The sequence below is a fragment of the Rhizopus microsporus genome (genome assembly GCF_002708625.1).
Source record: "Rhizopus microsporus ATCC 52813 unplaced genomic scaffold scaffold_3, whole genome shotgun sequence".
Lineage (NCBI taxonomy): Eukaryota > Fungi > Mucoromycota > Mucoromycetes > Mucorales > Rhizopodaceae > Rhizopus > Rhizopus microsporus.
This window is the reverse complement of record NW_019671918.1, coordinates 364,122-391,693: the sequence shown is the minus strand read 5'-3', so window position 1 is coordinate 391,693 and position 27,572 is coordinate 364,122. Positions and strand designations below refer to the sequence as shown.

The following is a 27,572-nucleotide window of genomic DNA, read 5'->3' as shown; positions in this document are numbered from 1 at the left end:
AAACGTCATGGACGCGTTGTAAAAGCGCTGAATAAAGGGACATTGGTAATAGACAATGCGCCTATTTATGTTAAGAGTAAATGATGTGTCGGTAGAAGGAGCTATTTCTTTACTCAAGAAAGTAAAGTATACCATAACGATCAAAGCAAGATTTAGCATTCTCAAAAGTATTTCTATTGATAAATGGGGTTTTTCTTGAATGAGCTATCCATTGTCGAAAAAAAAACCAATAAATGGTGTGATGATACATGTTTTGTTACAAAATAATAAAAAGACAGATAATGAGCAGAGCCTATACTTCCGTTTATAAGCTCAGATTGAATACTTGTTACACTTTTACTGTTTTGGGATTTATTATGGAAACATCAATACAAAAACAATAACATAAAAGACATTTCTCTATTTTTTTTCTTTTTCCCTTTTCCTTTAACGTCATGGCTCACTTCAAGGTGAGTACAAGGATGAGCTAGACGGACGATCATTAATAAAACAATAGCAATTAAAAACAAATCTCTCACAGTGTGGATATAACCATCACTGGAAATTAATAAAGAATACACAGCTACCTACCTTACAGTTTGAGGAACCTGTAGATAAAATCACTTGTCAAATCAAAAAGATATCGGTAACATAAAAATAGTCTTTTTTTTTTTAAAAATGGAAACTAATAAAAATAAAGTGTCAAAACATTGACTTGATTGTTCCCTCCAAGGATAGAACACAAGGTACACTTGCCAACTATCAAATAAAGTATTAAATATATGTATTAGATCAGCAAATGCAGCTTGAGAAATTTTTCAATATCATTGGCACTAAAATCACCAAGGATACCATCGTTAAAAAATCCAGCCGTCAAACACTGTTTACAGTAGACGACATGTCAGACAAAGTAAGTTACAAAAAAAACGTCATTTTTCATGTACTCAGGTTACACGCATCTCAGTTCGAAAGGGATGACGACAAAAGAGCTTTTCGTATTCAAGAGTTTATAAAGACCGAAAGATCCTACGTGGAAACATTACAAACATTAGTCAAATATGTCGTACATCCATTAAAATCAATTATGCAACAAAAACATTGTATTCTTAATACATACAAATGTACTAAAATATTCCTAAATATCGATCAAATCGCATCAGCTAATCAACAGTTTTTGGACGACTTGGAACACAATCATGAAAGCTTTGGCGACATCTGTCGGGAGCACGTAAGCTCAATTAAAAATAAAAAGACACCTTCCTTTGTTGACTTGCTTTTATATAGATGCAACACTTTGAATGCTATCGTAAATACTTGCTGGAACAAGGAGAAGCCCAAAATTTACACGCAAAGGAAGTGAAGAGCAATCAAGCTTATAGACGATTCTTAATGAACGTGAATGATCATCCTGAATTTAAACGAAGGAGACTACAAGATATTCTTGTCGAACCCGTACAGCGCATCAGTCGATATTCAATGATGCTCAGAGAGATACTTAATTTAACCCCAAAGGATCATCCAGACTATCAGGGATTAAAACAAGCTTGTGAAAAATCAAAGGTTATTGCTACTATGGATGATGATGATACCACTAAAGCAGCCACCATGCTCTTAGCTTTATACCAAACTATCAAGGAATCGCCCGTAAGCCAACTTTCAATATTTCTTCTTCTCTTTTGGCTAACCGGCACCAAAGTGCTCCTTAATTAACCAAAATAGATCCTTGGTCGCGCATTTGGACGCATTAGAGATCAACCCCGAGACAAACAAGCCGTTGAGAGCAGTCACCCTCTTCTTGTTTACAGACAAGATACTTGTCGCAAGCCGTTCTTCACTTGATTCGAAAGAAATGGACCTTGAAGAAATCGTTGACACTATGATACCCACAAAGAATGCTCGCTTCTCTAGATTGCCCTCTAAAAAAGAAAACTCACTAAAATTCAAAGGATGGGCTGACCTTGAATGTATCGAGTGTTTTGAAGGTGTTTTAGGTATTGATATAGACACTTGAAAATGGAAAAGAAGCCAACTCTTCTATTCTAGACCGTCCTGGTTCATTCATTCTCTCAGCATCTAACATGGAAGAGGCCCAGCAACATGAAATGACAAATATTACCTCATTCGAACACTATTTTTACAGAGGCCCCAGGTTATTTTCGGTCATTCCTCAAAAAGAATGTCTAACAAGGCAACAAAAACATGACTACATTCAAAAGGGGTTAGAGTTCCAAGCAATCTATCAAAAGACAAGAGCACTGGCAAAAGAATATGGCAAGTATCCTTTCTCATTTTACCAATCTCTCCTTTGATAACAACATTTATATAGATTCTAGTAACGCGACATATTATAGAACTTGGAAAGAGATACCCACCTTTTGCAGTGTTTACAGTCCGGAAACATACGTCAAGGCAAGGTATAAGGTAATCATTCGTCATTTCATGTGTAAAACACTATTTCATACGCTCATACATTACATTTATCAGAACAACAGCGCGCTTGTTTACGTGGACACCCGTGATATCTCCTTAGAATCGCTCTTTCCGGCCTTCTCTCCGTATACACCTTGGATTGTCGGACTTATTCAGCCTGAAGGTCTCAAAGGCTTTCGTCTTCACCTGAGCACGCTAACTGGCTTTGCGGAAAAGTGGCATCATTTATCTGAACCTGAAGATCAGCAGACGATTGACTTTGAACGCGTCTTTTGGAATAACCGTAAGTGAACTTTCGGGAATAAACTAAAAGAAAAAAAAATAGCTCATGTCATTTCGGAGTAGTGCTCTTTTTGAATCAATGTTTACAGTTATCTCAAGAACACGCTTACCGAATCAGGTTCCTGATGCAACAGGCACTATCCACGAGTTCTACACTGTCTCGACCTAAATCAATGTCTATTTCCCGAGCAACGAGTATTCCTGCTCTTGGTAAACTGTTTAATAACAATGAAGAGCTCCGGTCTAGTAGGAAAAGGGATTCACAGGCCAGGCCTTTGTCCTCTCCAAAGCAGACAACCAGATCCAATGCTAATTCCTTGAACGACGCATCAGTTCAGCAGCTTAGTAATAATCAAAATTCGTCATTGACCTCCCTTACCTCTTTGTTTTCATCGAAATCTTCAGATGATGAAAAAGGTAACCTCTTTACATCATCATGAATGAACTTTCTCTTATTAAATGTTTCATAGCGAACGAAATCGAAAAGGGCAAGAATGCCACTTGTGACGATTTGTTACTTGATATGGTAATCTCGTAACTTTCCTTTAACGACTGCTGACTTATTAAAAAAAGATACAGGAAAGAAATGATCGAGCACAGCAAGTACACTTCCTGGACGAAGATGAAAAAAATAATACCTTTTCTTCAAGAGGTAGTAGTAGCAGCATGGCTAGTTCATTTAGTATGATTGACGATGAAGAGGAGAATGAATTGGATAATGAGCCTTATTGTCATTTACCTGTTGCTAAAGTAACTATATGAATAATAAAAAAGTCTAGCTCTAATTCATGTGCACTAGGTCAATACAAACCCCTATGAAAGTTTAGATAACGTATTAAAGTTGATGCAAGGATTTGAAGATGAAATGCAACAAGAGTGGCAACTGCTGATGCACAAGTATTAGTTGCTTAGGAATATGATAAAAAGTCAAAAGTAATCTAGACAATGTTCAATTTTTAGATGACAAGCAGTTCTATAGAAACTGCATCTATTAAAGTATATCCATATCACTTTACCATATTCCCCTCTTCCAATTTTTTTTTTTTTTTACAATAAATTCTTTGTTATAGAATGATCATTGGTTATTGTAAGCATAAAGCCTTAAAGGTTCATTAAGAATTAGGTGTAATATCCGTCATGCCAAGACATATAATGTAATTAGCTTGTCGGTGTTTTTTTTATTATTATTTCCATGACATTCATCAGCAACAACAATAAACCTATTGATAGGTATTTATTTACACTTTTATACAATATTTACAAATCTACTATTACTCCATTTAAAATAAACTGCTTTATCTCTTTACATTGAAAGCGGACCTGTCCTGATGATGACAACATATGAGCTTCCATCGAAGTGATTTTTTTCGGTTCATCTTGGTCATAGCTGATTCTATAATAAAGCTCTCTTGCGTCTGTCTTGATCTCCATTATCCACACAGGACGATCCTCATCAAGTGGATGACGGCGGTAGCAGAGCCAAAACTTGAATGTCTCGAGATACGTTTGAGGCATACTGAGACTGACAAGCCAGCCATTTTCACCAGTATAAAGGTTGACCTGCCGTTGTGTCTTATGCTGGTTGCTCTCCAAGCAAAGATGCTTAAGGTTTGGACAGTAAATCGAGAGGTCCTGAAGGAACTGAGGGTAGATAAAAGATGCTCCAATATCAACTGATTCAATCGAGGCGTTTTGAATGTTCAAAGGATCGATCTTGCGAAGGACAAACTGGCCGAGTCCCACGGTGTGAAGTGCCGAAAACTGTTTGATAATATTCATCACTGTTCGTGCATCTTCCTGACCATTGCCCATCTCGCGTCGATCAAGATATAATTCCTTGAGTAATGGACCAAACTTACCGATGTATCGAGGGAGGTCTTGGAAAAAACACACGGATGGACGAATAGCCATGTTGAGTTTAAATGAGTCACTGTCTTTTTTCCGATTCCAGTCTGCCGAAAAACAGACAGTTCCGTGGTGGTCTTCCTGTTCTTCCCAAAAGTGTAGCTTGGTGTGACTTGAGCTCAAATGTTCTGGTTGGCAAAGACTATCGAGATACTCTCGAAGGATGAGTTGGATATCATTTTTACGTTCAGTTGACAAAGACAGACGAAAATGCGGCCGCATGTACATCTTGGCAGCAATCTGACGAAACGTTGTTTGTTCCAGTGGGTCATCAAGCGTTGTACTATCGACTTCTAGATGTAAAAATTGGAGTTGACTGGAGGCATTCATCAGGTATTCAAGTGCTTCACCATGACAGTTCCGATATTGAACCGCTCTAAGTTCCTTTAGTAACGAACACTGTTGTTCAGTAAGCTCATGTCGCTCGTCAGGAGGAAGCTGCGCCCTTAGAAACTGAAGATGGGGGCATACCTTCAATATCGTCCGTAGTTCGTTCAAGCTATGTATTGGCAGATTGGGTATATCAAGCTCCCGAACACATGGAAAAAGTTGCAAGAAGTCAAAATTCTCTATATTCTCAAACTCATTTGTATGTACTTCTACAAGTGAGTTTCGATACTTGTGGTGTAAGTCAAAAGTGTGGTATGAGTCTGGAAGTGATTTGAGTCGTCGCCATTGTAATTCATTGCTGATGCTCAATAAATGATACGCAATATGCTTCTCAAAACGATCATTCAGTGAAAACACTACTTCAACATTTGGGCATTGCTTGACAAGAATTTCGAATTGTTGTGATGACAGTGATCCTGTAAACCGCCCGCTAAAGACTAGTCCTTTGATGAAATAGCTTGCTGGAGGATATTGAAATGAAGTTGGTCGGAAAGCATCAAGAAATTGTTGAAAATGTTGAAGACTGTTGAACATGACCTCTTTGAATAGCAATCGTGTGGCTGGAAGGTACCAATTGCGACAGATAAGTCGGCATTGAATAAGGTCTTGCCTGGACACATATTCCAATATAATACCTATTACCTCTTCTGGTAACTGGATGTTTTTCGACATAGTTTTGTAGATAGAAATAGAATAAAAAAAAAAGTCTCGATTGCTTAGAGTAAGCTTTTGATTTGCTTGGCCCCTGCTTTTACAGGAGGTATAAAATATAATTATAAACGTCAGCTTTAGTTATGTATTATCATTGTGAACTCATAATGTCCCCGACGATGAACTATACTAAAGATATCATTAGTGCATAATAGAATGGTGCAGTCTGACTACGGTACTTCTTTAATTAATGCAATAACTTTTGTGTAAAGAACGTGATTTGTTGAAATACCTCAAGATTATTTCTCCGCCCTCCTTCCAATCTCGAGATGGCCCGATAACTGAAGAGTATCATTTCAACCCAATCTTTCTTTAAAAGCATCTACTCAATGATCCAGAAGCAGTAAAGGAAGCATCATATAGTAATTATCGGTGAATTGTGTTCAAAAGTGTAATTTGCCTTTTAAAAGACTGTGAATTGATGTCAGCTACTTTATTATTATGCATGAAGAAGCATATTGTTGTATTTACCCTATAAATACCTAATCATATGTGATTATTCTACGAATGAACAATACAAAGAGACTGATCACAAAGTATTTTTATATAACGCGCTATGCTCATATAAAATGATGTTGTTTGTAATAATGAACCCTTTCTTTCTTCTTGTCTTTGATATACTTTTAAATTTGGTAATGCGCGTTGGAGTACTTCTAGAACCACGCATACTATTCAATGACCACTCAAGCAAATCATTAGTAATGGACGATAATAAAAATCAGTCGGTTGATGAAAAGAAGGCAAAAATGGGATACTCTCTCTTTCTCTCTGAGTCACGCTTTATTTTACATATATATAATATATGGAACAAATTGTTCTCTTTTCTTCATGTCTTTCTATACACGTACATAATATAATTCAATTCTTTTTTAAGTTGAGATCTTTTTATGAGAAAATTACCTCTTTAGTGCCACAGTCTACAAATAGTAAAACTATGCTTAAAGACTATATCAATACCTGTGCTCCGATAGTTTAAGCCAGAATTCATTATATTAATGAATGAATACAAGTGATACCTTTTGTATTAGAAATAGGTTTTTAAAAAGCTTCTTTTGACCAAAACGTCATGCTTATGTTTAAGGGAATGTCAATGTGACTTCAAAGAAATATAGACTCATTCTATAATTTACTCTCTTTTGCGTTGTACACACATTGATAAACTATTCAACTTTTTTTACTTACCATATATGGCCATCTCCAGATTTTATCACCCCGGAAGTTGTTGAAAGCCAGCACGCTCCTGATTTCGTCTGCTTTTGCTATGGTTACGAGTACTGAGGCTTTTTTGCGATGTATATTATAGTACTGAGTCATTGTAAATGAGTATCCGTAGTATATGGTAAAGGTATGCGTGTATGCCACAGTTAATCTAATGATATGTAAACTAAGTGAATAAGCGTGCGAAATGGATAAAAGTAGTCGTTGACATAAGATAAGTACCATATATGTGTGTACTACGAGAGAAATGGATGATAAGATTCCATCCATCAACGCCATTGGTTGATAAACTATTGCTCACATCCAACTATAGCAGCCTGCTGTTCCTTGAATTCCCGTTAGGTATAATATAAATAGTGAGATCTACATTTACCTCTTTCTCTCTTTCTTTATACTTAAAAAAGTATGAATGAAGCTATCACTTTCTTTTGCTTAACTCCTGAGCCAGATGAGCAGGATGGCTATGACTACAAGCAGGATGACTATTCATGGATGGATGATAATGAATGCCAAGAAAATACCTTTAATATTATACCACTTACACCAGAAGAATCTACCATTGATGAAGATAATCATATACATACTACTTTCCAATTCTTCTTTAAAGAGTTGGGCTACTTTACAGAAGAACCTGAGCCTATTGATCCTACCATAGACTATGAAAAGGAAGCCCTGTTGATGAATCAAGTAAAAAATAGAAAAGTCCGACGGCGGCAGCACATGGATATAAAATCAGCTTGCAACAACAACAATAATAATAATAACAATGCTAATAGCAATCATAATTACTTCTTTCACGATAATCAGCTTATCCTCGCTTAATTTGTATATAGTACTTTCTTTATAGATACCCATTTTATTCAAGAATAAAACAGTATATTATTTATTTGTTTACGGCCGTTGCCTTTTATGGATTTAATAGTTTTCTTTTGCTGCTTTTGCTAGTGCCTCACCTGTCTTCTTAATAACACCAAGATGCACTATACGATCTCCTGCCATGGCGACAGGGTTCGAACTACGTCCTATGACCTTTTTTAAAGTTTAGTTTCTATTGATATAACGTCACTATAGCAACTTACGATGCCAGTACAAGGCGCAAAGTACTCTTCAATGATATTTCCAAACATATTTTTAATCCTTGCAATGATTTCACCTTTTCTTATCAACCTATTTACTCCAGGGTACACTTCTAGTATACCTCCATTTTTTGTATAGATCTATAGAAACCATCTGTTACATTTGCTGATCTTTTGCTGTGCTACGTCTTACCCAAAAGCCTCTAGAACACAAGATAGTGTGACTAGGACCAAAATCATCTTCACTCGACTCGTCCTTAAAGCTGTCTAGCACATTCTTGAAGGGAAACATCTTGAAGTGATCCAAAATTCGCATGATACCCATGAATGACCACTGCATCAAGTAAGTATTTTCTCTTTTTTAGACACTTTACTGTTATTTATTTACCTGTACGTATCGATCTTGGAATGTTTGGGGATTTCCTATTTCAACAGTGATGGCCTTTATACCTCGTGCTGCTGCGGCTGATCTGAGTGTTCCATCTTGTCCTGAATTATGCAGAATAATCTGCGGTTGCTGAAGACTTGCCATACTTGAGCCTATAGGATCATTCTACAGCTGATGTCAGCAGGCAAGTTTATCTCTCTTTTTTAAATGCTTACCATATCCGCTCTCACATAATAGGAGTTGACTCGACCAAAGCTTGCAGTGTGCAAATCAACCATGTAGTTAAATTGTGATATAATCTTACTCATCAAGTGATGACAAAACACTTGTGATGAATATCCGTCTTCTTTACCAGGAAATTGTCTATTTAAATCGCGTCCATCGGCAAACTCACGTTGAAACTTGAGATATCCCCATACATTTACGCAAGGTACGGCTACAAGTGTGCCTTTAAGCTGGTTTACGTCGATCTGAGAGATGACTCTGTTTAAGAGTTAGAATGATGAGTTAACCCACATCCTTTTGTATATCTTACTTGTGAATACAAGGAACGCCATTCAGTTCATTTCCGTGCACGGCAGCTGTAAGGCCAACAACAGGACTACAGTATATGTTAGTCACCCTTTGTTTATATAACTTTTCTTTATTGAACTTTTACCCGTCTTCTTTGCCACGACACACGATTACAGGAAGTTTGACCCACTCACTCAAACCCTGTGTCATGATCTTGATCCATGCTGTGCTTATAGTCGAAAATGGGAATTCATCTACTTCTAGTTTATCTCGTATGACAGGTGGAGGAACTTCGGTATCTTGATGTGAAAGGGCAAAAGGAGGAGGTTCGTATACGATACTAGGATCAAAAGAGATGCCTGCAAGGCTGTCACGTCGTGTTGGTAGTGGTCTATCTGGAACGGCCTCATCATTTAGAGAAAGTATTGAAAGTCTACGACTTTTTTCATCCTTTTCTGGTTTTTCTTCTTCATTATTCGGTGGCTGTTCGTTCAACGATACCAGCAAGCTTGGCCGACGATTGATTGGTCGACGCTGGCTTGGTACAATGCCTTCCTGATTTATGGAAGATAGATCGGGCTGTCTTTGAAGCACACCACCAAATGTCTTGCCTTCCTCGATTTGAATAATCACCACAGTTGCCTCTATAAAAGAGACAACATTTGAGAAATGTATTCTGGCCTGAAATCATTTATTATTACCTATTCCACTTTGAGCTGCTTGAAAGTGTTCATTGGTAGCGTTTAATAAAATGCTAGTCGGAGATGCATCTTCATCGCGCTCTATCATCAAAGACTCGCCCGCCTTCATATCAAAGCTCTGTCCATGCGCATGGTTCTTGTCCAACAGGGCATTTACATACCCATCGACAACATAAACCAGGACAAATGCGCCAAACAACATATTTTTACCGGAGTCAACATCACCTTGAAGATCTGTTTCGTATGAACCAATCTTTTCAATGCGAATCTGTGCCTTTCCAGAATCCCTTTTCAACATAAACTGGAGCGTTTGAATAGGAGGATTACTCAGTTTACAGGATGTAGTTCTAATAAAATAGTTAGCTTTTGAGTTCATAAATAGATGAGGTTTACGCTACTTCTCTCCTTGCCAGCTGTAAGGGAATAGACTATGCACTTTTGTCACTGTTTCACCATGGCTGATTGAAAATGATGCCTTTTCATTTTCTGTAGGCATAATAATCATTGTACTATAAGATAGGTGAGTATCATCATGTTGATTTTTTTTTTTACATATTTATAGTTACCACTCATAGCCAGGGAATAAGGAAAAGTTGCAATCGCTTTGTATTTTATTCACACTAAGACGCCAAAAGAAGTCATCCTGTTTGAAATTCTTATCTGGAGGATAAATGGCTATTTCGTCCGTGGTTCCTAGACCATTCTTCCAAGTTTGTGATATATAATCACGGCTTGTAGAAATGTGTATTAATTATTCAGGTATGTTCCTCTTTATTAGAATATATTACCTTGGCTTTAAGCATTTGGCCTGAATGATACTAGGATCAGGGGATTCTGATTGAAAGATTGGTCCGTTTCTGGGAGATAGTAAAGGTGACTCTACCATTATTTATTTATATAAAAAAAAGAAGCGGGTGGGAGAGAAAAAGAGAAAAAAAGGAAAATAAATTTATTAAGAGCTGCATTAAATATTTTTTCTCTTATCAACACCGAATGCGTTTTTACTCACATTATCCATCATTATGCTGTCATTCATGTTGTTGCTTTGGTAACAAATGTTCCACCCAATGGAAGAACATCAAACTCTTTTTGGTCTAACCCTCTTTCTTTCAAGGCTGCTTCTAATCTTTTGGGTGGTTCGTATATATGTTCGTCCGTTAATACAAATGTGCCCCAATGAATACCTATCTGAGAGATAACCAATTAGGTTACCCAGGATCGTCATAGCGTGTGACTTACTGAATGTTTGCTTCGAACATCTTGATGAATTCTAACTGCATCTTCTGGACAGCAATGACAAGGTGACATGAACCAGCGTGGCGAATATGCTCCAATCGGAATGAATGCTAAATCAAACCCATTAAACTTTTCACCAATTTCTATTGAAAAGGTCGTGTGAGTATGCATTCATGATGATATCTCCCTTTTTTTCATGTGTCTAACCTTTGAAAGCAGGGCAAAAGGGAAGCGTATCCAAGTACTTGGTGTCATACTCTTGGTCTGGAGTGGCACTTTCAGGAAGGGAGCGATATCCTGTATCGCTAGTAATGTTCAGTATGATCATATGTTCCCCTCCCCTTTTTTTTTGGTTGAATTTACCCTCCAAAGAACACTTTTCCCTTCACTGTATTTTCATCTACTAAGCCTTCAAGACACCAAGATGCCCAAAGCGTCTTGTTTCGATCAAATAACCCCCTTCCGCTGAAATGTTGACAAGGGGTACACGTCAATCGGACCTGTGCAGTAACTTGACCATTTGCATGCCTTTGAAGCACAGATGTATCCCACCAATCAAGCTCAATGACACGATCGTGACCGTGTCTATCAAGTGGTTTGTCAAGTTTAAACCACTGCTTGTTTCCTAGAGGAACGTAAAACTTGCAGTCAGGATTCATTCGGCTGACTTCACCGATCGTATGCTCGTCAAGGTGATCATAGCTATATTCATATGCATTAATGTCAATTGTGTAACACTAACAAAAAAGGAAATGGGGTGTACTTGCTGATTATGTGAGATGACAACAGCGTCAATAGGCGGTAGATCTTCTAACTGACATGGTGGATCTGAATATCGTTTTGGGCCCATAAACTGGACAGGTGAACATCTATACATACTTTAGTATACTCTTTTTGTATGGTAGCGATAATTTACCTTTGAGAAAAGATGGGATCTAAAAGTATGTTGAACCCATTCAGTTGAACGAGCATACATGCACTATTAGATATGAGTCCCTGTATCTTATGATTATATCCTTTTACCACTTACTGTCCCAGCCAAGTGGCAGTGATTATATCCTTTTCTTCATTTTTTAATGCACTCCAGTCAATTTCGACAGGCTTGGGTCTGTCCTGTACGCTGACTCCTTTCAGGGGTCTATTTCGCTCGGCAGAGTATATCATTCGGGCAGCATCCGCGAATCCATAATTGACAAACGACGGCCAAGGGTTTTTAAATCCATTGCCATCATGATGGTCTTTTCCTTGGGCGTAAGCGGTTGACATGGGTAAAACACTCACTGTAAAAAGAGTAGTTGCTATTCTTCGAAACATACGAGAAAGAAAAGAGATCTTTATACAGTTTTTCCGTAGCCCGAATGTGCGCCTCTTATTTATCCCAAATTAGTAAGTACTCTCAGTTGGCCCGTCGTCCAAAGAGGAGATAGAATGACGAATACATTTTTCCTGGAAAGTAAAGTTGTGTCGGTTTCTAAAAAAAAACAGTGCGCTTCTTCGCGGATCTTTCGGCGCCCTCCAAGGGGTAACTGCTTGTATTGGAGCACGGTACATATCAGGGCGTACAGCTTCACATCTTTTTTAACAGAATTCGGCACTTTATTACAGACGAAAAATAAAGATGTCAATTGCTCAAAGAATAAAAGTGCTAAGGTTTGTCAAAAAGAGATTTATTACAAAGAGATATTATCTCGTAATGAAAAACTAGGAAGGATGAGTCTCGTTTAATTTTGCCCTTGACATCCTTTCTTCATGTTGTTCTATGCTTGTTACAAGAGGTTACTATCCCATTTTGCATATTAACCCTTTCTATTCAAGACGCTTTCTTTTCAAAGTACTCTGTGTGTTGAAACTTTAGGCACTCATTTCCCCAACTGATCCATCCAGGTGTCAAACAGCGAGCAAACATCTCTACACAAACAGGTCTTTCCCTGTTTTTCAAATAAGGCAAAATAACATCTATAATCACATGAATTACAAGTTATTGTATAAAGCAAATAGTCAATACCCTGTAATGGCGGTTTTCTTGAATGTCTAAGGCTGGGAACACTGACGATAACATGTCTTGAAGGTAAGTCGCTTGCCTTTTGACGATGACCAATGATCAGTTGTTCGTATGGTTTCTTATGACTAGAATCAAGTGGGAAAATACATTGACCTTCTGTTGTTACTTTCAGCCATACCCATTCCGCTTTACATTCAAGTTCCCAAGCAGGAAAGAGTTTGTGGATAATAAACTTTCTAAATTTGGGTTTATTTGTAACCCACACGGCTACTACGCTATCCTCATTTATCAAGTCCTTCATTGGAATGGTAAATAAATCATAGATATCTTGTGTTTCATAGTTGGACGATCTATGAACTTTTTGCATGTAGTGTGCTCATAAGTAACTGTAGAATGCCTTGTATATGTTTTATTACCACTTTTGTTTGGCCATGGTGGGTCTATGACAATCAAGTCGGCACCACCTAATGAGGACACTAATGAATGTAAGGGTATTAGCTATACCTCGTCTTCACTTGCATTCTATCTACCATAATCGCTTAATTGTTGTAAGCTACCATCTGTCATGGATCCCATGATAAATGATGATCTTGGGGGTATCAAATATTTGGCAGACGGCGTGATTTCAATTTGTTTTAACCGTTGTGCTGAATTAATGCAAATCTTGTTAAACACTGAATATATATCCAAGTCTCTATAAGCTGCATCATCATCGCTTTCATCGGGTAGTTCTATTCTTTCATCATGCTGTGAGGTGAATCTATTATGAGCTGACTCCACCATGCTTTGGATGCTCGGGAAATCGATCTCATTTTTGATTTCCTTTGGTTCAGTTGACTTTTGTTCACGTTTTGGCCAGACCGCTTGTAATCTATCTATGCAGTCTGTCAATAATGGCCTCAGTTCTTCGTGGCGCTTTTCAGTCTCGACGTCAGTGTTACTTGGTGATTTTCTTTGTTTTTTCTTTGGGATGCCTTGACGTTCCTGAAAGTAAGGTTCAAATACGTTGAATTCACCTGGAGTGAGAGTGTACGGGTTCATGTCTTTAGAGAAGCATTGTTCAGCATCAATAATGTCGAATGACATGACAATAAAAAAAAAAGCCAGTATTCAATTTTCAATACCAGCCCTTGTCCTGCCCCTTTCTTTTTTCTTTTTTTTTTTTTTCAAATTCGCAATGGGATTGTTTTCTTGGCTTCAAAAGGGAAACACTCCATCGACTCAAGGCTTAGACGAGATTCCACAAAAGACAGAGTGTTATCATATTGTATGGCTTTGGATATGTTATTGTATATCATAAGTTGACCTTTTAAATAGGAAGGGTTTTTGAATTGTGTCTATTTTTCGAACGCAGTTGAAGCAGGTGATAGACTAACAGCAAAGCATCCCAATATCAAAGTGGATGTAAGTGCATATATAAAGCAACAGTGGTCAGAGCGTGCACGAGAACTGCAACAGGTAAAAAAAAATAGAAAGAAATAAGATGAAACGACTGCTGATGTATCCATTAGGAATTCAAAACAACACAATCTACTTCACCATTTATTTATGAGGGATGTGATAGCGACCAATTAAAGTTGATAGGTGGATATAGTGATTTTGCAAAAAAGATAAAAAGCGCGTATAAAATGAATGTACCTTTGGATTGAAATGGAGAATCAAAACGGATTAAGCCACCCAAATGAATGTATAAAAATGACAGAAGTGAAAAAAAAAAATTTTTACTGCTTCTTTCTCTCTTTATAAGAAAAAAAATGGCAAGTTAATTTTAAAAGAAAGGTGTATATTCGAAGGATGCATAACCTCTTTGGCCTAATCTTTTGTGTGGCTTACAAAAATACTGATTTAATGAGCCTGACGAATAATACATCTTTTATTTCTATAAGACTATAGTGTTTATTAACTACTTATTTTCTAGGTCTAAACTTTTCTTTTCTCGGTTAATACGCGAAGAAGAAAGTAACCCATTTTTATTGAATGTATATTATAAAATAAAGATATATTTAATACAAAATTACACTTTTTATCATGTCTAAAGAGCCTATCATACAAAGTTTATTTGTACTTAACTGATACGTGTAAACTAATGGCGTGTAATGATGTCTATTGCATGTTCATACACAAATGGCTCAATAATATCAAATAAACAATATATGTATGACAAATTGTAAAAGATACGATACATTTTCTAAATTTTTTAAGAGTTTTTAAGGCTCGACTCTATCAAGGCTTATCATTTTGTTCTTTTCAAACAGAATAGAGTTCAAGTTCCGCAAGTTATCGCTGCATGTGTGACGCGAGCTCTATGACAAAAACATGCAGCTGATCGTGAGAGAGAAAGAAATAAAGGAGCCTATCGCATTTTGCTTTCTTTTTTCTTTTTTAATTTCATAAAAATGTTACTGAATTTAATTAAAGGAAATCACAAGTTCGTCCATAGACGGCACTATGCCACTATTGGTATTAGAAGAGAAGATAAAAGTCGCTGGGAGCGACGCACTCCTTTGACACCAGATCACGTCAAGAAATTGATCCATGAGACAGGAACTCAAGTCTATGTTCAGCCCAGTACAAAGAGAATCTTCCCAATCGAGAGTTATAAAAAGGTAAGTTCATGTATGTACACATGGTAGCAGTGCAAAATGGTTGATCTGGTTGCTAGGCTGGTGCTATAGTAACCGAGGATCTGTCAAAGGCAGATGTCATCCTTGGTATCAAAGAAGTGCCCCAGGAATCACTTTTGCCAGACAAGACCTATCTCTTCTTTTCCCACACTCATAAAGGGAACGAAAAAAACATGCCAATGCTTCAAACCATACTTGACAAGGTAACTGAGTTGTACAAAACTTTACTTGTTTTTCTCACCCTCTCGTGGGAATAGAGGATACGCTTAATGGACTACGAGTTAATGACAGACGAAAAAGGAAGGAGATTGGTTGCCTTTGGTAAATTCGCTGGTAATGCAGGTATGATTGATATTCTGCATGGAATGGGCCATCGATTCCTTGGATTAGGCTATAGCACTCCGTTTATGGTAAAGAAAGGGAAAAGGCAAATGTATTTAAAAGTAACTCTAATTAAATTATGGTAGTATACATCAATGGCACATGCTTACCCTACCTTAAATGAGGCCAGATTAGCGCTTGCTAGAGTTGCCGACATGATCGAACGAAATGGAACACCTAAAGACTTTGGTCCTCTAGTCTATACATTTACAGGAGGCGGCAATGTAGCTCAGGTAAGGGGAAATAACAGTATAGCAAGGGAGTGCGAATGGGCTAACGTGCAAAAAGGGTGCCATGGAAATATTCAAAGAGTTGCCACACGAATTTGTACCAGCACAAGATTTAGAAAAAATCGTTAATGATAAAAGTAAGGTTATATTTATCTTGATTGTATTCGAGCTAACCTCTACATTTTTTTAGATCCAAACTTAAACAAGCTTTACGCAACTCAACTAGACGTCACGGATTACATCGTGACAAAGGATGGAAATAGACCTTTAGAATCCCATGATGAGTACATTCATCATCCCGAAAAATACCATTCGAATTTTCACCAGAAGGTAGTATAGTAATATTACAGGCAACAGACAACTCATGCTGCTCTTTAGATCGCGCCCTATACTAACTGTGTTATCACAGGCGCGTACTGGGATAAACGATATCCAAGAACGCTAACTAATGATCAACTGAGAGAGATAGAGTTGCTAAAACAAAAGGGTGTCATCAACAAGGGAAAGATGATGAGTTTGGCAGATATCGTTTGTGATATTAGGGTAGGTTTATTCTGTTGTCAGTTTTTATGAAGGGACTAACATCCAAAAAGGGTGCATTTGAATGTTTATCACACTCTACCAACGTAGACGATGGCTTCTTTTACTATGACGCTCTCAAGAATGAGGAGCATAAAAAGTATGTCTTTGATGTTGTATAATAAAAACTACTAACCTGTCCTGCTTAGTCCTGAGGGAAACGGTATCCAGATCATGGGTATTGACATCTTGCCTGCAGAACTGCCCGTTGAGAGTAGTCAGCATTTTAGTGAAAAGCTGTATCCCTTTATCAAGGAAATGGCTACCCAGCCTGGTCAATCGCCTTTACTACGTCACTCAGTGATTGCAGAAGATGGAAAGTTAACTGAAGCGCACCAGGGTTTAAAAAGCTATCTCTCAACCACGCAGAAGGAACCCAAAAAGACCGTTCTTTTGCTAGGCTCAGGCATGGTCGCCGCTCCTTTAGTGGAGCATTTAGCCAGAAGATCTGATGTGAATATTGTTGTTGGTACGCTGTCTTATCGTCAAATATATAGGATCAGGCTAAAGTCTTTATAGCTAGCAATGTTGCTGAGGAGGCCAAAGCTCTTGTTTCAAAGTTTTCAAACGCAGAGTCTGTTCCCCTAGATATCTCGGATCAACAGAGCCTTTCTGCTCTTGTCGGTAAAGCAGATGTTGTTGTGAGGTAACTATATACAATTTTAAATAGCGTGTACTGAATCCGTGTGGTTAGCTTTGTTCCTGCTTTTCTGCATACACAAGTAGCCAATGTATGTATTGAACAAAGAAAGGACATGGTCACGGCCAGCTACGTTTCTCCAGAGATGCAAGGCTTAAACGAAAAGTAAGAAATGAACAAGTATGACTACAGGTTCGCTTATTCACGTTGGCGTAGGGCACAAAAGGCGGGTGTCTTGATTATGAATGAAGTTGGTTTGGATCCTGGTATTGACCACATGTCTGCCATGAAGATCATTGATGAAGCCAAAAGAAAAGGAAGCAAGGTAAGGCTATGAAGCACTTGAGTAATAAATTTATAACATCCTTCTTTCCAGATTCGATCCTTCATTTCCTGGTGTGGTGGATTACCTGCCCCCGAAGCATCCAACGTTCCATTTGGCTACAAGTTTAGCTGGTCCCCCCGTGGTGTACTTACTGCGAGTGGAAATGACGCGATCTACTGGAACAACAAAAAGGTAAGACAAATAAAGGGCCTCATTTTTAGTGTTACTTAATCGGATAAAAGGAGCATATCATTTCAGGAGATAATTTATTAAAACAGCATTTCCCAGTTGTACGTACCCCTTTTGCTGGGTTTGTATTTGAAGGATTAGCCAATAGGAATTCCCTTGGCTACGCAGACGTCTACGGCTTAGGTCCGTTGTCCGATATGGACACAATGTTTAGAGGCACCCTTCGTTACCAGGTAAGACAATCGGGTGATACTCAACAGTAAAGACTCATATTTTATGATAGGGATACTCTGACTTGCTTTACGCCTTCCGCCAATTGGGTTTCTTGGAAACTAAACCCCTTAGTGACTGCATGAACTGGGTAAATTAGGGAAAAGAGGGAATACGTAACCAACCTTCTAACAGACTTGAATAGAAACAATACTTTGAAGTCACCTTACGCAGTCCATTGACCAAGGAGTCCGTAACTCAAAGACTCGGGTTATCTAATGACCATCCAATGACAGAAACTGTTTGGTCAGCCATGCACTACTTGCTTTCAAGGGATAATGACTTCCCTATTCACATGAAAGGAGCAGTACCTTTAGACTTATTTTCAAACCTATTAGCTAAAAGGTTAAGATATGAAAAGGGAGAGCATGATATGGTGGCCATGCATCATGAATTTGGTATTGAGCATTCATCTGGTCAGAAGGTATATTCTTACTACATGATATAAGCATGTGGATCACTAACAATTTCATTAGGAAACTTTGACGTCTACCTTGATCCGTTACGGCAATGACGAGCACACGGCTATGGCAGAGACAGTTGGATTACCTGCAGCCATGGCTGTTGAATTAGTTTTGGATAACAAAATACCTGAAAGAGGTGTACAAGTACCCACTCAAAGACATGTCTATGAGCCTATCTTGGAGCAACTAGAATTCAAGGGTATCCGATTTACTGAACGCGTTGAACCATATAGAGTCAACCAATTAAAGCCTACTGGTTCTGGTCTTTATCAACAATAAATGTGGATCCAATAATAAACGCGTAATACAAACTCCCTATATAAACACAAAATTTCCTTTTCATTTATAAAACAACCAAAATAAGTAAACCTGAGATAAACCGTAAAAGAAGAATGTATAAAAACGGCAATGATAAGCTATCTTACGCCCCCCTTTCCTTCTTCCCTTTGCCCTCTCTCCAATTAATATAAAGTCCGACCCGAAAGACATGTATTTAAAGACTGATTAATTTCCTTTTTCTCTTTTTCTTTTTCTTTTTTTCTTTTTATTGCTGCAATGCTTAGTAAGGCACATCCTATACCTACTCCTTATGGACACATTCCTAAATATAGGAAAAAGAAGAGAAATGTAAGCTCATTAGATAATGAATTTGACGATGCTGACACTCTTTAGACCACTGTTCAAGCCCCTTACCCCTTCTTTTCAACATCATCTACCAATTCATTTTTCTCATTTTTATCATCATTATTCACATCAAAGAAAGAGCAAGTAGGATTTATGCCTATCCATAACAATAAACCTCAAATACAAACCATCACATCAACAGAACCTATTGACTGTCATCATCATTTTAATCAAGAAGATACCCCCTCGCTGTCTACAAGTCTGAGTAGTTCAGAAAGTAGTACTACTAGCAGCAACCAGTATTCATTATCTGATATTGATGACAACACATCCATACTGTCTGATATATTATGTGATCATTATGTTTATAAGCAACAACAACTCAATAATACGATAAAAGATGATAATGTGCCCTTGGAGACATTTAGATTATTTGAAGCACCTCTAGAAAGAGAAAATAACCGCCAGCAGTGGATCTTGGTTGAGCAATCAGAAAAATATAGTGAAAAGAAGCTAGTAAACGAACAGACAATACGCCAACATACCCGTGATATCAGGACAAATACGGACTACTTTCGAATGATTGTAGCGGAAGTCAACATGATGCGTGCTCAAAAGATAGTGTGTCCATTGAGGCAAAGAAGAGTTTTACCCAAGCGAAATGACCCATTCAAGATACGATCAAGTCCTTTACAGAACTGTATTATTTGTACATAAACACAATTCTTTATTTATTTGTTTTTTACATCACTACTCTATCTTTTTTATCTTTATATTTCCCTTTTCAAGAGCGTCCATTAATATGTTGATCTGTGTGCCTGTCATCCTGTCTAATCCTCTACTTAAATTGACTAAATTGGTCGGTAGCCCTTCCATAATGCACGTTTTGTATGTTCCTGTATCACCAAAGGATTTCCATGGAAACGCTGTCTCGTCTAATTCAGGATCTGCATCGCCTATAGAAAAAATAAATAAATGTTTTTTCTCTTTAATTTCATTGATGCTTACGCAACATGTCCAATAACCTCTTTCGGATATCCTTCTTCAAGTTAAATCTGGCAAGCTCTGAAGCTGTACTTAGGATGAGTGTTTTATGCGAGCAGACAAAATCCTATGCTTTACCTGCTTTAGGTTTTGTTCTCCGTCTGAAGGCATCATTTCTATTTATCCTTCTTTCTCTTCCTGGCAAAGGCCGAAGCGTCCCTGTTATCTTCTCTTCGCCTCTTAACATCAGGCTCAAGGATTTAAGTTGACGTGACTTATATTTCTTAAAAACAGGCTCTTCTGTTTCCTCTTTGGTATCATCACCATCTTCATCGTCTTCATCATCACTATGATCAACTTCTTCTACTGATCGTTTAGGCCTAGCTACTTCCTGATTTTTTACTTCTTCTACTGATTGTTCGGCTCTGGCTACTTCTCGATTCTCTACTTCTTCTACTGGTCGTTTAGTTCTGACTACTTCCTGTTTTTCTTCTTCTTCTGCTGACCGCTTAGGTCTAACTACTTTTTGATTTTCTACTTCTTCTACTAGTCGCTTAGTTCCAACTACTTCCTGATTCTTTGCTTCTTTCACTGATCGCTTAGGTTTAACAACTTCCTGATTTTTTGCCTCTGCTACTGATCGTTTACTTTTAGCAACTTCCTGATTTTCTGTTTCCTTGGTAACTGGAACATTCTTGGTTAGAACATCTTTTTGTAATTATTCCTGTGTACCTTTAGGGCCCGTATGAAAAGCAATATAAGACTTCAATTCATCCGTCAACTTAACCATCTCTCTTGTCAGTTTACTATTAAATCTCTTGCACAACTCTAGCATGATTGTAAATAGAAATGTATAATGATATCATAGCCATCATTGTGCTCTTACTTGTGTTGAATACTTTCAATGGTCGAATGTCGTCTTCTTCTGGTGAAGGAACACAGTAAGCCAGTACATGAATACCGTCCTCTCGATAAAGCTTCACTGCCAGTTCATAAATCTTTTTGCATTGGCTTTTGAAATGTTCATTTTTGTCATTCAATAACGCGTCTGATGGCTCTCTTGTTGTGCTACTCTCAGGCGTTGGCGCTATTTATCAGTGTTAGTACATGCATAAATATCACATTACAAATAAAAAAGTGGTGTGTGATTTACATTCTGATTGTGGAGTTCTGATCCTCCTAGACGGTCTAGATGCTCTGCTTCCTTTTTCTGAATGTCTTCCAAGGATTTCTTTTTTTATCTTTTTAGCTGAAATAATGTGATTGTATTCGTTCGCAAGAGCTTCTACTTGTTGATTAAACTCTTCTTTTAAATCGTTTATCTTTTTGAGTAAATCAGCAGGATAAGACATCAAGAAGAAAGAGGTGTGTATATGTGCTTGTGTGTGAGTGCAAAAAGGGGAGAGTAATAATGTTTACGAGCATTTAAATCGAAAGTATATGATTGGCAACTATATTTGAATTTCAGCGCTGTCATGTTGTACACACCGTAACCAAAAGTAACCATGCGATCATTGGAAGAATGATTATGGTGATCACTAAGCAGCAGTTCACTTGACAATAAACGATATAAATTCCATATTAAAAATAGGTTTGTTCTGTAGCAGCTTGACAACTTCAATATCTAATCCAAGAAGCACTCAATTTCTATTTTAAATTCCGAATATCGTTACTAAGAAAATAATACCTGAAGTGCTTGTAATCTTGTATATATGCGCTGACGCATTCTTGACAAGCAACAGCAAGAGCCATAAACATATACACTTAGTTCGGCGTATGTGAATAGAAGCAACATCAGGATGACGACAGGGTGGGGTGTACCTAGATTCATGCTGCCCTCACTGTTTTGCCTTCTTTGATTGGCCATTCGGCTATACCACGTCTCTTTTTATCTTTATTTCACCATGGAAAAAGCAAAGTTTAACTATGAAGTGAACAGAGATCTTGTTTACTACTTTGACGACACGCAAATCGAAATAATCTACACACAGCCTGGAACAACAGAAAAGTCAAGGCAGCATATTTTAGTTTCGGATCTACAAATAGATGCTGAAAAGGTTTTATATCAGTTGATGTATTCAATCAAGGAAACTTATACCTCTCCCATCTTTTTCTTGCTCCCTAGTTACAAATCAAACACGTCCTAAGCTGTCGATTGCATGATCAACCAAAGCTTATCATTGCATGCGTGGATTCTGATAATCATAATCACTTCTTTTGGCACAGCGTCATCACAAAGGAATGTAAAAGAATCAACTTTGAAACACCTATTGTTGGTAATATTACTCAAGCAAAAATAACAAATCGACCTTTTGAAGTGGTAAGCTTGAATATTATTCCAGTTGTTTGAACATCCCATCTGATTCTTTCTGTTAGAACTATGTATATAAAAACTTAACTGCAGAGACCAAAATGTGTTATGCACTTGTCATCGGTATCCAGAACGGTTCAACTGTTCTTATCCTATTACATATTGATCATTCACTTAATATTAGCATTGTAAGATAGCATGTTTTAAACCAGACTCACTTATCTCATCTTCTTTTTAACATGTAGTCTTTCAAATACCTTGAAAACGAAGATGACAATATTGGACACGTTACTGCCATTTATATCCTACCGCAAGATGCAGAAGATAGACGTATGGGACACCACGATCCACAAATTCTGCTCGGATATAGTAAAGGTGCTATTCGCATCTACCGATTCAGAGCCACTGTCTATTCGTTTAAAGCATCAAGAATAAGATCACCTATTGATTTATCTGAATTCACAGAATTTCCTGGATGTATGTAAAGCATATCCCTGGTCTTGTTATACTCTAGACTTATACTTTACTATAGACCCGATTACTCACTTGTCCTGCGCAAGAACATACACCAGTTTAAGATTTATTGCTGCTTTTGCACAAGCTAAACCTGATGACGATGCGAAATACGAGTAAGTTCCAACGATTGTATGGTTACATGATACTGACACTTCTCAAAAAGAAATGCTACCTCATACGTAAAGATTGTTGAATTCAATGGCCCACAAAGACAAGTTATTAAGCACCTTTCAGCACCCACACCTACGGCATTGGCAACTGAGGCTCAATTAATGCCTCATCATGAAAATGGAATCGATCTGACCATCGTCTTTTACTCACAGCCGACTTATAAGATCAGTGTTTGGTATTTGGATGACAAACAACAATTGACGCTCACTCTTGAGCGAGAGATTGACGAATCTGCATGTATCCAACAATTGCATCAGCCAACATATGCTCAGGTTGATATGAAAGAGTTTCTTTTACGAAAAGCAGAAAAAGTGGTCGAATATGCCTTTCCTCATCACGCGGTATGTCTGAAACGAAAGGCAACAACTGTCTTTTTTGAAGAGAGTCTAGCCGCCATAGAGGCTGCGCAGGTGAAGAAAGAGCGATTATCGCACAAGATAAAGCCAGGATACAAAGAGGAAGAGGGATGGAGTCTGATTCAGCCAAAGAATGAAATTATGGTCGAACAGGGTCGATCTCCATATTCTGCTGACGAATTACCAGATTCTGAGATACTTACACCCAAAGTCATGACTTCTGATAGGGAAAATGTGGATAAGAGTGATCAGGATGCTACTGAAGAGCTAAAGGACTTGAAACCCTTGGATCAAGAAAATGACGCAAACGCTCAGTCAGATGAAGAATATGAAAGCGCTGAAGAGGTGCAATCCGACCAAGACTTTAAGAATGACGAAGAAGTACTGTCGAATCAAGAATATAAGGATGAAAGTGACATAGAGTTGAATAGAGAACTGGAGGAAGATATTGTGATACAGAGAAATCAAGAAGACGAGGAATCCTACAAGGAACAAACCACTACCTTAAGCACAACAGAAAAAGTTACGGAAATTGTGCAAAAATCTGTTACTGTTGCAACGTCAGAACAAGCACTATCAAATAATGTAGAGGAAACAATAGAGCAAGAGGAAGCAGTGGAAATTGAATCGTTTGAATTTATAAAAGAGCCGTTAGATTATGATGAGACAGATGCCACAGGTGATCAAGAACAGACTGAGTTAATTGATGCTGACCAACAGCAAGTGGATGCTGTCTCAACTAAAGAGAAGGCTGATGCAAAGATATTTAATGAGCAAGACCAAATCAGCGAAACTGTTACTGGAGAAGCAGCATTTTCAGAATCCCCTATATCATCTGTAAAAGAAACAGTGCTTGATGAATCTTCCGCAATTGCTAAAGAAATGCCGCCTACAGTCAGAGAGAACTCTTCAGTTCAAGATAAAGAGTTATCTGAGAGAGGTGATAAGATTGAACCAAGTACTATAACAGACAATGTTCAGAAGCCAACTGGGACTGCGGAGGAAATACACGCTGAGGAATCCATGGACCTTGATAAGTTTGGAAACTGGATGGAATTAGATGATGAAGAGGAGAGTGAAGGTATGCAGCTAGATGATGCAGCAGACAAGGATGAAGATATGACCTCGGTCAATGATGATAAAGAAGAAGATGACGATGAACACATGGTAGCAGATGATCTTGACTCATACGTCATGGTTGACCGAGAGGATGATTTTGAAGATACAGGGCTTAGAAAGCGAAGACAATCGCTAGAAGTATTTAGTGAAGAAGTTAACCCTGAAGCAGATGAAATTATATTACCTGTAAAACACGATGTGCGATGGTCACAGCCAATCACGAAGCAAGTGTCAAAGGATGTAGGTGATGATAATTATTATAGAGATGACGCAGTAGCATTTGGAATGCAAGGCGAGGAAGAGTCTGATGATTTGGTCATACTCCAAGATAGAACAGACACGGAACAGAAGGAAGACGAAGGTACAGAGTATGCCGAATTAATTGAGGATCAGTGGGAAGAAGAAGATCAAGAGTATGCTGATGAAAAGGCGCGCGGCGATGAGTACGCTGAAGAAGAAGGCGAGGAGCTGAATGAGAATATGTTGTATTTGAATGAAGATGACGAGGAGAATGTAAACCAAGATGATTTAAGCCAAAATGAAACCAGCTCAAGCGGTGAGCTTCCTGAATATGATGAAGACGAGCAAGGTGTACTTGATCAGAAGGACCAAGAAGGAAAAGAAGAGAATGATAACATTACAAAAGGTGAAGAGAACACAGAAACTGAAACCAGAGAGGAGGTTAAACTACACGAAGAACCTGCAAAAATAGATGAATTGACTAACTTGGCTGAGGACGTAAAGAAAGCAAAAGTTGTTCAAGACCGTGATGAATCAGACAATGATAAAGACAGCAGAGAGGATGTTGAAGATAATGAAGCTGATAGAGATGAATTTTATGATAGTACGCATCATGAATATGCCGATGAAACTGAAGGAAATAACCAGACAGACTTTCTTGAACATATAGAAGAGGCACCAAACAATGCAGATGTGCTTGAAGATGACGCTAGCTTGCCAGAATATGAAGAAGAAATTGATCACTTAGAGCACGACGCATATGAAGATGAAGAAGAAAACAATGATGACGACATGTATAAGAGTGTTAAAAGCTACGAAGACTATGAAGATATAGAAGCTGATGAAGATGAATTGAAGCATTATCCAGATGACCAACATGATGATGAATACGAAGACTATGAAGAAGACCAGATAAAGGAAAACTATGATGAATACATAGACACTGAAGGTGGATATGATAAATTTGAAGACGAGCAGCTACAAGAAAACAATGATGGTAATCAACAAGACTTTATTGCCATCGATGATGGATCAGACTACGCACAGGACACAACTGAGCAAGAAGAGAAAGATAACTACTTGGAGTACCCATTAGATGATGAAGAAATACCCCCAGATTATGAATATGATGAAGATGATGTAGAAGGCGTTACAAATGAGTATTATGGCTATTCCCAAGATTCAACAAGGGAACCACAGAGTGGTGCTATAGAAATCATATCGGATGACGAAGAAAACCCAGACATTAACAATACCGAGATCATCGATGAAAGTGAGAGTAGCGCATATGACACTGGTATGGACTCGAGTTCTAACATGGATGAAGATATTACCAAAGACAAAAAGGCTCTTGAGTTCAAATCAGCAAAAGAAGCTGCAGAACGAGATAAGCACTCTGGTTCACTGTTTGATAAAATTAAATCATTATATGATTTGCAGATTTATAAATGGGGAAGAACTAAATAAAGCTTGTTCATACAATTCTTTATTGAAGCAATTTCTTGATCTTTTTATGCTGTTGAATATATTTTGTATGTTTAAGCAATCAGACGGCTAATGTAATACAAGTCATTTGACATTGGACAAGAATAAAGTTGCATGTACTTATTTATAGTCTTGTCTGTGGAGCTTTAGAATAAGTAAGAGTGGCTTTTGTAATGTATATAACATACGTTATTGTGTGCTGGTAAATAATACTTGATTATAATCAATCAAGCAATATAAAAGCAATGGCCAATGCATAAGACAGAGAGAACTTATCACTCATGGAGGATAAATGGTATTACTGCGGATAAATAACGGCCAATATTAAAAAAGGATATTCTGGAACACACGTGTGTGTGAAAAGCTGTTTATTATCAAAGCAAAATAAACAAGTTGTACGTATGGTGTATTGTGATGCAAGAGAATGCACCATCGCCTACCCGGTTTCCCTTAATAAAAGATGTATCGATTTATTTGATTTTCTTTTCTTTTTTTTTTTTCATTTTAATACATTCAATGGCACCTTTACAAGTCATCGGCGCAGGATTTGGAAGAACGGGAACAGATAGTCTTCGTATGGCTTTAGAGATGCTAGGGTAAGAGTACATCATTTGACATTGTTTTTTAAAGCCTTATTTTGTATTTCAGATATCGCACCCATCATATGTCCTGCTTCGAAAAGGATCCTAATCTTGATCCATTACCCTTTAAAGAAGCCTACCTGAACAATAAACAAGGGGATTGGGACACGATCTACAAAGATTTTGACGCGGCTGTAGACTGGCCTACATGTACTTTCTATAAAGAATTAATGGAGAAGTACCCAGACGCTAAGGTCATACTGACCGTGAGAACACCAGAAAGCTGGTACAAGTCAGTAATGAATACAATTGTTCTAGCTGCATCCTATGCAAAGTGTTCAGGAAACCCCACTATGAAGAGAATGGGTGACATGTGCCGATTTGTAGTATTGGATGGCCTTTTTGTCGACAAAGAAAGAGTAAACAACGAAAGATATGTGAAGCAATTGTTCATTGATCATATTGAAGAGGTCAAACGAACCGTGCCCCCAGAAAGACTCTTGGTTATGGAGTTAGGTGAAGGATGGGAGAGACTTTGCAAATTCTTGGACAAAAAAGTACCCGATCAACCTTATCCCAAGGCCAATTCAACTCAGGAATTTATCCAAAGAACTAAAGAAGCCATGTACGAGAAATAAGGCAAATAAAAGAA

The 27,572-nt window shown here is 37.8% G+C and overlaps 13 protein-coding genes across 13 annotated transcripts; 7 read left to right on the top strand and 6 right to left on the bottom strand.

The window, feature by feature from the left end:
- Window positions 1-431: 431 nt before the first annotated feature.
- Window positions 432-3,717, top strand: RHIMIDRAFT_271786 (uncharacterized protein; the record flags this gene model as incomplete). The annotated part of the gene is made up of 13 exons (XM_023612276.1): window positions 432-449; window positions 497-625; window positions 680-725; window positions 771-889; window positions 944-1,207; window positions 1,264-1,623; window positions 1,676-1,970; window positions 2,023-2,250; window positions 2,306-2,400; window positions 2,464-2,692; window positions 2,755-3,108; window positions 3,162-3,441; window positions 3,491-3,717. The coding sequence occupies 12 exons, from the start codon at window positions 435-437 to the stop codon at window positions 3,227-3,229; spliced, it is 2,202 nt and encodes a 733-aa protein (XP_023468932.1). The 3' UTR covers window positions 3,230-3,441; window positions 3,491-3,717.
- Window positions 3,718-3,754: 37 nt separating this feature from the next.
- Window positions 3,755-5,768, bottom strand: RHIMIDRAFT_271782 (uncharacterized protein). The gene is made up of 2 exons (XM_023612275.1): window positions 3,967-5,768; window positions 3,755-3,911 (listed from the first exon to the last, which is right to left on the bottom strand). The coding sequence occupies exons 1-2, from the start codon at window positions 5,656-5,658 to the stop codon at window positions 3,894-3,896; spliced, it is 1,710 nt and encodes a 569-aa protein (XP_023468931.1). The 5' UTR covers window positions 5,659-5,768; the 3' UTR covers window positions 3,755-3,893.
- Window positions 5,769-7,208: 1,440 nt separating this feature from the next.
- On the top strand, window positions 7,209-7,737 carry RHIMIDRAFT_311332 (uncharacterized protein; the record flags this gene model as incomplete). The annotated part of the gene is made up of 1 exon (XM_023614722.1): window positions 7,209-7,737. Exon 1 carries the CDS (start codon window positions 7,321-7,323, stop codon window positions 7,735-7,737), a length of 417 nt encoding a protein of 138 aa, XP_023468930.1. The 5' UTR covers window positions 7,209-7,320.
- Window positions 7,738-7,830: 93 nt separating this feature from the next.
- On the bottom strand, window positions 7,831-10,479 carry RHIMIDRAFT_234582 (uncharacterized protein; the record flags this gene model as incomplete). The annotated part of the gene is made up of 11 exons (XM_023608185.1): window positions 7,831-7,944; window positions 7,995-8,132; window positions 8,185-8,325; window positions 8,380-8,544; window positions 8,595-8,862; window positions 8,915-8,980; window positions 9,038-9,536; window positions 9,594-9,940; window positions 9,992-10,102; window positions 10,160-10,324; window positions 10,382-10,479. 11 exons carry the CDS (start codon window positions 10,477-10,479, stop codon window positions 7,831-7,833), a joined length of 2,112 nt encoding a protein of 703 aa, XP_023468929.1.
- A 146-nt stretch (window positions 10,480-10,625) lies between these two features.
- Window positions 10,626-12,095, bottom strand: RHIMIDRAFT_286639 (Metallo-hydrolase/oxidoreductase; the record flags this gene model as incomplete). The annotated part of the gene is made up of 7 exons (XM_023613404.1): window positions 10,626-10,781; window positions 10,833-10,972; window positions 11,037-11,134; window positions 11,193-11,531; window positions 11,597-11,698; window positions 11,746-11,808; window positions 11,860-12,095. 7 exons carry the CDS (start codon window positions 12,093-12,095, stop codon window positions 10,626-10,628), a joined length of 1,134 nt encoding a protein of 377 aa, XP_023468928.1.
- A 544-nt stretch (window positions 12,096-12,639) lies between these two features.
- RHIMIDRAFT_199270 (uncharacterized protein) lies at window positions 12,640-13,284 on the bottom strand (the record flags this gene model as incomplete). Its single annotated transcript, XM_023606360.1, has 3 exons — window positions 12,640-12,785; window positions 12,835-13,188; window positions 13,248-13,284. Coding segments are annotated over 3 exons (537 nt in total), but the record flags the coding sequence as incomplete, so codon positions are not given.
- A 69-nt stretch (window positions 13,285-13,353) lies between these two features.
- On the bottom strand, window positions 13,354-13,917 carry RHIMIDRAFT_248419 (uncharacterized protein; the record flags this gene model as incomplete). Its single annotated transcript, XM_023610517.1, has 1 exon — window positions 13,354-13,917. One exon carries the CDS (start codon window positions 13,915-13,917, stop codon window positions 13,354-13,356), a length of 564 nt encoding a protein of 187 aa, XP_023468926.1.
- Window positions 13,918-13,975: 58 nt separating this feature from the next.
- Window positions 13,976-14,832, top strand: RHIMIDRAFT_271774 (uncharacterized protein). The gene is made up of 3 exons (XM_023612274.1): window positions 13,976-14,098; window positions 14,149-14,289; window positions 14,343-14,832. Exons 1-3 carry the CDS (start codon window positions 14,009-14,011, stop codon window positions 14,478-14,480), a joined length of 369 nt encoding a protein of 122 aa, XP_023468925.1. The 5' UTR covers window positions 13,976-14,008; the 3' UTR covers window positions 14,481-14,832.
- A 391-nt stretch (window positions 14,833-15,223) lies between these two features.
- RHIMIDRAFT_271771 (uncharacterized protein) lies at window positions 15,224-19,064 on the top strand. Its single transcript, XM_023612273.1, has 17 exons — window positions 15,224-15,437; window positions 15,494-15,658; window positions 15,713-15,865; window positions 15,923-16,069; window positions 16,125-16,203; window positions 16,257-16,396; window positions 16,445-16,609; window positions 16,660-16,745; window positions 16,795-17,114; window positions 17,165-17,291; window positions 17,340-17,450; window positions 17,502-17,610; window positions 17,662-17,802; window positions 17,853-18,032; window positions 18,083-18,160; window positions 18,215-18,493; window positions 18,546-19,064. Exons 1-17 carry the CDS (start codon window positions 15,228-15,230, stop codon window positions 18,810-18,812), a joined length of 2,757 nt encoding a protein of 918 aa, XP_023468924.1. The 5' UTR covers window positions 15,224-15,227; the 3' UTR covers window positions 18,813-19,064.
- Window positions 19,065-19,074: 10 nt separating this feature from the next.
- RHIMIDRAFT_85912 (uncharacterized protein) lies at window positions 19,075-20,022 on the top strand. The gene has a single exon (XM_023615797.1). The coding sequence runs from the start codon at window positions 19,311-19,313 to the stop codon at window positions 19,872-19,874; it is 564 nt and encodes a 187-aa protein (XP_023468923.1). The 5' UTR covers window positions 19,075-19,310; the 3' UTR covers window positions 19,875-20,022.
- RHIMIDRAFT_85906 (uncharacterized protein) lies at window positions 20,013-21,644 on the bottom strand. Its single transcript, XM_023615796.1, has 5 exons — window positions 21,295-21,644; window positions 21,028-21,228; window positions 20,874-20,969; window positions 20,280-20,825; window positions 20,013-20,228 (listed from the first exon to the last, which is right to left on the bottom strand). Exons 1-5 carry the CDS (start codon window positions 21,491-21,493, stop codon window positions 20,152-20,154), a joined length of 1,119 nt encoding a protein of 372 aa, XP_023468922.1. The 5' UTR covers window positions 21,494-21,644; the 3' UTR covers window positions 20,013-20,151.
- A 172-nt stretch (window positions 21,645-21,816) lies between these two features.
- On the top strand, window positions 21,817-26,407 carry RHIMIDRAFT_311326 (uncharacterized protein). The gene is made up of 6 exons (XM_023614721.1): window positions 21,817-22,198; window positions 22,267-22,461; window positions 22,518-22,640; window positions 22,698-22,929; window positions 22,985-23,081; window positions 23,132-26,407. The coding sequence occupies exons 1-6, from the start codon at window positions 22,046-22,048 to the stop codon at window positions 26,319-26,321; spliced, it is 3,990 nt and encodes a 1,329-aa protein (XP_023468921.1). The 5' UTR covers window positions 21,817-22,045; the 3' UTR covers window positions 26,322-26,407.
- A 448-nt stretch (window positions 26,408-26,855) lies between these two features.
- RHIMIDRAFT_286637 (uncharacterized protein) lies at window positions 26,856-27,558 on the top strand (the record flags this gene model as incomplete). The annotated part of the gene is made up of 2 exons (XM_023613403.1): window positions 26,856-26,935; window positions 26,988-27,558. 2 exons carry the CDS (start codon window positions 26,856-26,858, stop codon window positions 27,556-27,558), a joined length of 651 nt encoding a protein of 216 aa, XP_023468920.1.
- Between the last annotated feature and the right edge of the window lie 14 nt (window positions 27,559-27,572).